This window comes from Nylanderia fulva, unplaced genomic scaffold (genome assembly GCF_048542155.1).
Source record: "Nylanderia fulva isolate GAGA-0341 unplaced genomic scaffold, ASM4854215v1 Scaffold251, whole genome shotgun sequence".
Lineage (NCBI taxonomy): Eukaryota > Metazoa > Arthropoda > Insecta > Hymenoptera > Formicidae > Nylanderia > Nylanderia fulva.
The window spans coordinates 141,886-151,887 of NW_028190316.1; the positions used below are offsets into that span (position 1 = coordinate 141,886).

The 10,002-nt window shown below is 34.3% G+C and overlaps 1 protein-coding gene across 1 annotated transcript; it reads right to left on the minus strand.

Moving 5' to 3' along the window:
* Nucleotides 1–444: 444 nt before the first annotated feature.
* LOC146722944 (uncharacterized) lies at nucleotides 445–9,059 on the minus strand. The gene is made up of 2 exons (XM_085483506.1): nucleotides 8,982–9,059; nucleotides 445–1,269 (listed from the first exon to the last, which is right to left on the minus strand). The coding sequence occupies exons 1-2, from the start codon at nucleotides 9,057–9,059 to the stop codon at nucleotides 445–447; spliced, it is 903 nt and encodes a 300-aa protein (XP_085339632.1).
* Nucleotides 9,060–10,002: the final 943 nt, after the last annotated feature.

Below are 10,002 nucleotides of genomic sequence, written 5' to 3' on the forward strand. Positions count from 1 at the left end.
AGGAAATAAATGCGAGAGAAAAATATAGATCCGAAAGTCGCTGAATCGGGAATCGAACCCGAGACCTTTCGCTTGCCGGGCGACTGCTCTTCCAACTGAGCTATTCAGATCCTTTCGATTCTATACTTTTCTCTGTTATATATATTAATGTTGGTAAACAAACGCATTTAAAGTATAGAATCGAAAAGATCTGAATAGCTCAGTTAGAAGAGCAGTCGCCTGCTGATGAGCTTATGTACGCGGGGCTTTTCCCTATGCTATTTGCTTGTGACGGAAATAATAAGCTCGTTTTTTAACGTTTGAGGATCGAACTACAGTGCGATGTTCTACTCTCGCAGTAAAACTCAAGGAAACAATATTATAGAGAGAAGAAAAATAAAAGAAAATGTTCAGAGATAAAAAAGGAACAGTTTTATTTATTAGTGATATTTTTTTAATAAAAAATTAAGATTTGCATTTTAGCAAAATAATACGGAGAATTTCATTAAATCCAAGCGTAAGTAATTCTACAAATACAATGTTAAAGTAAACATCTAAAAATGTTAAGTTATTTATTTGCGTTTGTACATTACGTTCAATTTTCTGATAATTGCCTTTGATAGTAAGTTTTATAATTTCACAATCAATGTAAGACGAGGGAAGTTTTAATTCTATTTCGTTAATTAAATATCTCGCAGTTGCATCAACAGTATCAACTTTGGAAACTAGCTGCGTCAAATGTGCATCTACGCATTTTTTAATATGTTCCAAGCCGAGAAAAGTAGTTTTCTGCATCACTATTGCAGCTGCGTAAGTCTTTCGTTTCTTCAACGGCGGTTGAGATTCTTCTTCTTTTTTCGCTTTATCTTCTGTTGCATGATCCTTGTTTTCCTTGTATGCCACCAGTACAGCTTTCGCTCCGTAAGTAGTAGTGAAGATGATCGAAATATTCTCGATAATAATAGGATCTGGTTTAATCTTTAGGTTCTCATTCAAGTATAGATTCATATGTTCCATATTGATTTGAAACTGACGCCATGTGTTGACGTCAAAACAAATTCCTTCGGCGTAATTGCCCGTTAATTTAACAATCAGCATGAAGCCGCCATCGTTCTTCGACTGTAATCCAACATGTATCTTCTTAGTGTGAGAAGAATGAAGTCCGTACGTGGTCGATAACAATAAGTAACGTTGTTTGTGACTTCTGACGTTATCGATGTCGATGCCGTCGTTGTTAGCTATCTTGCGAATATCGCGATTGCGATCGGATTTCGCAAAGCCGGGTACTTCCTAGCGCGTAACCATTGTTTTCACTTGTAAAATTTCACGAATAGTCAGGACAACTCGGTAAAATGGCAAAACTGCGAGAAATTCTTGCTTCTTACCTTGAACTTGTATTTCTGTAAACTCGAACTCGAATGAATGCGGAAGAACGACTTGTCGACTCGCTTATATTAACGTTCTCCCACTTTCGCAAAAATTTAAAAAATAAAAGTGGGGAAGACGTATTTTACGTGAAAAATTATGATTTTTCATGTTCAGACCTGTACGCATTAAATAAAAAATTTCTAAAAATATTTAGAAATTTCTAGAAACGAGATCATGTAACGCGAGAAGAGGACGAAAGAAAAATCTGTGTATGTAAGTGAATAAACAAAAAATCAATTTTTCATGTCAAATCGAATTCTTATGTTTAAACAAACATGTATTAAACAAAAAGAAAACGCTCGGAAGATTTGAATTTGAAAATATTTTTATCTTTTTAAAATATAGCAAGGGATTTACGAGTTCGAGAACGCCTGACTAAGATAAAGATTGTAGTATCAATAAATTTCATCAAAAAAAGGTCTGAGATTTAATACATGCACCAAATATGACGGGATAAAAAATCAATCCTGATTTTTTGAAGTTTATTGTATCTCGTAAAATAAAAAAAATTATATTTTACGATTTTCCGAACTACACTAAGAAACTAGTTGTAAAACTTAATAACACCATCTGAAATATTTGCCAAAAAGGAAATCGACGTTCGCCAATGAAATAACTAAAAATTTTTCTGTCACGCATATTTGTGAAGAAAAAAGCACATTCCGAAGGTAGGTGACAAATTGAGAAATATTTTAGTTTTTAAAGAAACACCCAGAATTTAAGAAAAGTATCATCCGATAGGTAAGTAAACTAGATTAAGAATACTCGCCCCCTCTTTCGTGAAAAACGGAGAAATCGCTAGCGAGAAAATTGAAATTTTTTTTTGATTCTCCCACTTTTTCAAAATTTAAACGGGGAAAAATGTCGAATTTTTCAACGGGGAGTGAAGTATAAATTTCCCCACAGTACAAAAGAAAATGTGCATTTTAAGTTCGACATTGTCCGAGATACTTGTCAGTTTCTCGAACGTACGCGTTTGTGTTATTGTCACGTATTGTGAATTAAGTGCAAGTAAAAATGTCGGCTCAGAAAATGCTGATATCGACGTGCATAAATTTGGCAGTAAATTTATCGTGGGAAATAAAGCCGAAGACGTATCTGCCCCGCCTGACAGAAAATCGGGAAAATAATTATTATATTTTCAAGAAATTCGCGTATTCAATCTCACACTCCTTACTCGAAGTTCTGTACAGATTGGGGCATTTTGGGGGTGATAATAAATTATTGAACATTGCCGCCGAAGTTATATCGTTTCGCAAAGATTTGCGGCACGAAGAAAAAGATGTTGGCGGATATGCCGCCTATCTGCTGGCGAATCAACGAAGAATGGAGATAAGAGGTAATTATTTTATATACTTTTAACGTGCCGGTTGAATTATAAACTTAAATCGTTATTAAGGGAATGCCGGAGGTCTACTTTTACCGGCCGAACCGATTATATTTTGCGGCAACCAAGAAGTTTTTATTGCGTTAATAGAATAACAAATGCTTTTCCACGATTAAAGTTAATACAATAATAAAGTAGGAAGCTGTCTGAATTTGTGATAAAAAGACAAAAAATTTTTAAATACGAGTTTTTTTTCTGGCTTCTCGCGTCACGTCATAACAATATTTGCTTGTATAAAAGTTTCACAATTTATACGTACAAAATAAGACAGGTTCCTACAAAAGATTGCATAAAAGAATATTAGTGAGCTTGCAGAAATAAGTTTAGAAATCTAATAAAAAAGATCTTGGTTGTAGAATATTTCATTCACATGTGTATGTGCGAAATGACATTTGGGAATAATACAGAGCAGAAAATTAGTTGCGCAGAGACGATTTATTCGTCTGTTAGTTGCTTTTAAAATATCTTCTCCTAGAACGAATTGCATGTGCGTTCTGGTTATTAAAAAAAGATATATATCAGAGACGATTTATTCGTCTGTTAGTTGCAAAGCAAAAAGAATTTTTTGATAATTGGGTTGCTCCTTTTGATTCAGTAAAGGAAAATGTATTACCTTTAGATAGTCAAATAAATGACGAATCATTGGACCGATTTTTGCGCGTCATAAGAGAGAATTCTTGTTTTGAGACAAAAAGTGTGCAATATTTGGAATATCCTCATATAATTGAAGCAAGTTGTAACGACAAAAGCTTACAAATTATTGGAGGATATTGCAGTAATCACTGGCAATGTATTTCTTTTGACGGCACCAAGCTTCGAGTGTACGACAGTCTATCTGGCTGTACATACAAAACATTGAAGGTTAAAGAAAAAAATTACATTCATCGCCGTTATCCACAAATAAATAAAAATAATATAATATGTGAAAACGTTCAAACACAACCTGATGGTATATGTTGTGAAATCTTTGCTGCCGCATTTGCTACAACTATAGCTTTAGGAGGAAATCCTTGTAGAGACATATTCTATTGATGTTAAACGTATGAGACAACATTTCTTAAAAATTATAGCAGAAAATAAACTGTCGCCTTTTCCTAACTAATAAAAATTTATCATTATACTAGAAATGTGTAATTCTAATAAATATTGTTGCAAAAAAATGTCTTATACAAATGTCTCATTTGCAAAAATCGGAGACAAAAAAAATACATATATTATGGTTGCGTTTTCACGGGAATGGGCGATGGAGGGGCCCATTTCATTCTATATATGCATAAAAATGTTTTGTATATTATATAATATTCTGTTATATTATATAAAAATATACAGCTGGTTGTTTGAATATATTTGCTATTTTCTCAATTATTGATAAGAGGAGAAAAGCGAATTGTGCGTACTGCATACATTGTAATTTATAGAAAATTACAGGTAATATCAATATACGTACCATACACGTATGCTTACCATACACGTATGTGTATACATGTATGTGTATATGTATTTGTATATATGTATTGCATCTATGCATGCATTTATATATGTAAGAAATAATACATATATATATACATGTATATAGATGCATATATTCATACATAAACATATATATAATATGTACATGGTCATTCAAAAGTCTGGCAATGGCCAATTATCTCCGAAAATAGTGGTCTTATGAAAAAAATACTAAAAGTGTTGACTTTTACCTAGGTGTCAAATTTTGAGATCATTTATAGGTCAACTTAATTTTTTAAATTGGAATCCTTTATTTTTTATTAGATATTCTTGTAGCTTATCTCGACAGCTTTCCAAAGTATTATAATAAAACATTTTTTCTTGAAGTACTTTTTGAATTATAAAGATTCGAAGCAATTGTTTGACATAAAATTATATCTTTGTAAAATATTCAGTTTTACGTTATCATACTTTTTCTTTTTATGCACAGAATAATGAAACCAATTTGGTGTAAAGAAAATGCACCCAGCAAACACAAATATAACTGCTATGTTACATGTATATAAATATAATACTATATAACGTGCATGTTACATGTAACATATACGGTAATTTCTCACTCATAGATGTAACATTTGTAATATGACATATGCTATTTATATATTGTTATTACATCCCAGATAGCATAGATATTGTAGGATGCCGAAAGATAATCTTTCGCTAAGTCACTATCCTATCTAGGATATGATTACAATAAATAATAAAATCCATAAGTGGGAAATTACAACTAACATGTATGTTACATGTTACATGCACGTTAATTACGTATTATATAGCAATTATAATGTTGTTTGCTGGGCAGTTGCTTCTTGAAAATTACATACGTCTTTTGCAACTGTGTTTTCTTTGCACCTATTGATTGGTCTCATTATTCCGTGCATAAAAAGTATATAAATGTATAACGAAAATTGAATGTTTTACAAGATATTGTCAATTTTGTAAAAGAATTGTTCACTTCAAACCTTTATAACTCAATAAGTACAAAAAATATTTTATTAGTGTTTTGAATTCTCGAGATAAGCTACAAGAATATCTAATAAAAATAGAGAGTTTTGTTTAATAAAAGTTGATCTTGAAATGACCTCTAAATTTGACCCCTACGTCAAAGTCAAGGTCACCATAAAATATCTTATTTTTCCTAGAAACAATTTTTATATATAACATTATAAAATTATATAGAAATATATAAAATTATACATATAATTGCAAAATTAAATATGAACTATGTCTATATATAATTAGATAAAATTTTTTTATATACATATACTTATATAAATTTATATATGTATATATATATAAATTTTTATATATTGTTTTAAGTTTTATATTGCACATATGAAATAATGTGATATTTCTGTGATGATTCGTTCCTTATATGCAGAGAAGTTTATGTAAAATGACTGATATTTTTTTTTTTAGAATTTCTAAGTTATATTTCATAAGAAATTTTTTATTAATAGCATTAATAATGAATAGGTTTAATTATTCATATTTTCTTCAAGATTTGATTTTTATAAATGACGTCATTATTTTCTTATTTTATACATTACGTAACTACGTCGTTAATGCTTAGCTATTTTCATTTATGTAACTAACAATGTTTATTTAGTATTATTATATAATGATTTCCATCTATGTACGGTAAAGGTAAAATGAATACTATATATATACAATATGTATGAGGTTTTTTTACTTATATATTATATATTTTATACTTATATATAGTATATCTTATACTTACAGGGTTTGTCCGGAAAGTAATGCGTCGCATTTTTTTAAAAAAGAATTTATTGATCGCATAGGTAAAACAAATTAAAATTGTTCGAAGTATGACCCTTTTCATGACCGATTTCCATGCGTCATAAGATTTCTGGAACTCCTTGACTGGGATGCTGTTCAGGGAGGCCGTCGAAGTAGCTTGTACGTTGTCAACCGACTCGAGCTGTTGTCCTTTGAGCTCCCTTTTCAGCCGAGGAAATAAAAAAAAGTCCGCCGGGGCCAAGTAAGTCGGGACTGTAGGGCGGCTGCGGCACCGTTGCCACACCGATCCGGGTCAGGTAGGCCGTAATAACAAACTTTATCGCATAGCGTTGCTCTATCGTTCTCTCCATCACAAGTTCGACGCGACCACTAAGCAGAGGTTCACAGAATAAGCCGTCCTAACCCTCCAAGCGCATGGAAACAATTGAGCGACCTACCGTTGGAAAGCTAAGGGTACCCCCCTTCCTCCCCAACCGGTCCCATCGCTCTGCGATGTATAGTCGCGTCACAAAAAAATGCGACGCATTACTTTCCGGACAAACCCTGTATATATAGTATATTGTATTTTTGTATTGTAAATACATCTTACATACATTTATAACCAATATCTTTTTTATGAAATTATATATCTTTTTTCCCTACTTTATATACATGTACATATCTTTCCTACTCAATATAAAATGTTTCTTTTTTTAAAATTATTCAATTTGATATGATATATTTAATTTATAATATGTTTTATGTATATTTTTATATAAACTTTGTTTTCTGATTTTTTTATATCTTTAGAAAAAATTCAAAGTTTAAGTTGAATTCGATTTCAACTATTATTCTTTTTTACTAGACTTTTAAGCTTTCCTATTCCTAACAGTTTAATATTAGTCTTTTATGTTATCCTGTTGAACGCTATATCTTTTTCACGACCTAAATTGCAGAATTTTTATAATCAAATATCATTTTTGTCTTTGATTAGAATTTCGGTCGATATTACAGATGCAATGTACTTTAATACGCGTACCAAGTACTACTGGCCAATCATAATCATTCCATTCTTTCCAAGAATTGTTATGATTGGTAAGTATAGTACTTGGTACGCGTATCAAGTGCTCAGTGTAAACTAGACCAATCACAGAACCGTATTAGCATTTTAAGAGTTTTGAAATAAGAAAATAAGAACAGACTATGAATGTATTAAAAAAGTAAGAATAAACAAAAAAAACAAGAAAAAATCGATTATTATCGATGTTTTTCAAATATAATCGATTTAAAAAAATCGTTATTTTTAGAAACCGATTAAATGAAAGCTGGTGGTTTTTTTTAACATCGCCCATCCCTAATTTAAATACTTTGAACTCGAAACTTCAACGGAGTAATCAGACTATATCCGAACTAATAAGTCACATCGATTCGTTTCGTGCAAGATTAAAAATATTTTTAAACCATTTGGAAAAAAATAGTTTGTGCTTTTTTCCTTCCTGTAATATACTTGTTGAAGAACATGGAACAAAATGCGACTTCAGAAAACACGAGCATATTATTAATGAATTAATTACACAATTTGACAAACGATTTCGTGATTCCAAAATGTTAAGGAGAGATGTCATTTTGTACGAAAATCTTAGGATTATTACAATAATTGAACAGTCTGTTGACTTTCAATTGGAATTGTGTGACTACAAAAAGACATTTCACTGAAATCACGACCAGAAACAGGTGTCGAATTCTTTAAAATTTAAAATTTTTAATAAAGTCAAATATCCTTAATTAAGAAATTTCGGTTTAAAAATCTTTCCAATGTTTGATCATACATATTTGTGTAAAACCTCATTTTCTAAAATGAAACATAAAATTAGATACACGCTCATGTTTAAACGATACATCTTTATCTTCACTCATGCAAATAAACACATCAAAAATTGAGGTTGACATTTTGTTGCTTAAAGCAAAAAAATGTATATAGAGTTGTAGTCTTATTGTAAGTGGAATAGATCTACTGAGAAAACCACTTAAAAAAAAATGCATTGATAATAATACCTCAAGGATGATGTGGAAATCCTATTGACATTAAATTTAAATATGTATACACACACGTACACACATGTATGCACAAACGCATGCACAAACACATACACGTGTATATATATATATATATATATATATATATATATATATATATAAATAAGTAAATATGTATTTATATATGGAATATATATTGAAAGTGGCGCGCAGCTGATTTTTGCGATATCCGGCGTTCGCGTCGTTTTCGTCACCCGTGTGGTGCTGCCACCGCAGCACATAGGGTGTTGAATAGATATGCGCGCGCAGGCGAGCGCGACCGCGTGCCGGTAGGCGCGAGAGATCAGGAGAGAGCGACTCTCCTTCCGGCAGTGCAAGCGAATAGACGTGAAATTGTTAACGTGCGCATGAGAGTTCTTTGGAAGTAATTGATTGTAGAAGTGTCTGTTCTTTATTAAATCTATTATTATTATACTAAAAGATAGAGTCAGTTGAGTCTCTCCTATAATTACTCCAATCCCTGTGAGAATCATCTTAGATTATTCGGGCACCTGTGGTATCCAGGCCTTTTTGGGGAATCAGCCATTTTATCACCGGCCACGTGGCACATAGAAAAACGAGGACCTTCGAGAAGCTTCGGAACGAGGATTTGAATGAAAAGAAATCCGTTAAATAACGAGTCAAATTTATTAAGACTTTTACAACTCAGAAGTGGGATTCACCGCAGGATTGCTTCGATTTGGGAAAGGAGAATTTGTAGTAAATCGAGTTAAAATAATTGGAGTAAAATCAAGTTTATTGAAAACCGGTGAGTACATCGAACATTCTAGTACATTCGAGTGTGTATGGTGCGAACACGTGCGAAGGAAGGAATGGATCGGGCCAGTTTGGAGAAGCTCACACCGGAGCAGTTAAGATCAGAAGCAGCCAAGTACGGAATACCGGTCAGCGGCAACTGGGCTGCATTAGTTGATGCCATCATAAACCATCTCGAAAAGCATGATCCAGTAGAGGAGATACTGCAGCTGACTGCCTCGAGGTCCACAGCGACGGGAACCACCGCGAAGACGACGAAGGCGGCCCTACAGCAGGGACAACAGAGGTCATGCGGCAATCAATGCAGCAGCAACAGCAGACACTCCTGGCGATGCAGCAGCAGCAGTTAGGGCAGATACTGCAGTTACTGGTGGAGCAGCGGGCGGAGGGCCCTGGTCAGAGCCAACCGGGACTATCGAGGACGACGTCCAACCAGGCGTCGACGCGCACAACGCCGACGGATGAGGTGAGTCGACGGTCGCCTGAGACATGGTCGTCGGGACCCGCGGTGCAAGCGCTGGCACATCAGATCCCCGAATTCGCCGGTTCAGATGAGGATAATGTCCACTCCTGGATCAGGAGAGTGGACAAGGTGGCACAAGTCCACGGAGCGACGGACGGTGCGACGTTGCTGGCCGCGTCAAGCAAATTGACGAAGTCCGCGCGCAGATAGTTCGACGTCCAAGGAGTCGTGGCCGTCGAATCTTGGGTAGGTCTGAAATCAGAATTGATTAAGATTTTTGATCGGAAAATACCCTTCTTCAGAGACATGCAGAAGATAGAAGCCAGAAAATGGTTATCGAGCAAGGAGACTTTTGACGACTACGCTATAGAGAAGCTTTCTCTAATGCATCGGGTGGAACTTCCGGAGGCGAACCGTATCCAGCTGTTGGTGAGCGGCATCTAGCAGATTTTCCTGAGGGCCACGGCGCTGTCGCTGACTGCCGACACTGTGGACGCCTTTTTGGAAAGGATGCGCACCATCACGCAGGGAACATCGGAGGGCGAGAGGAAGTCCACAACGGGTCATCAGTCGTTCAAGCCGAAGGATGCCTCCTGCAAAAACTGCGGAAAGAAAGGGCACAATCATCGTGACTGTAAGTCAG

Excerpts from the sequence above, each read along its gene's own strand:
- LOC146722944 (XM_085483506.1), bottom strand. The coding sequence starts at position 9,059 with ATGGCATCAACTAATGCAGCCCAGTTGCCGCTGACCGGTATTCCGTAC. Across the intron at positions 1,270-8,981 it reads CTGATCTTAACTGCTCCGGT|GAAGTACCCGGCTTTGCGAA; the intron begins GTGAGCTTCTCC and ends GTTACGCGCTAG.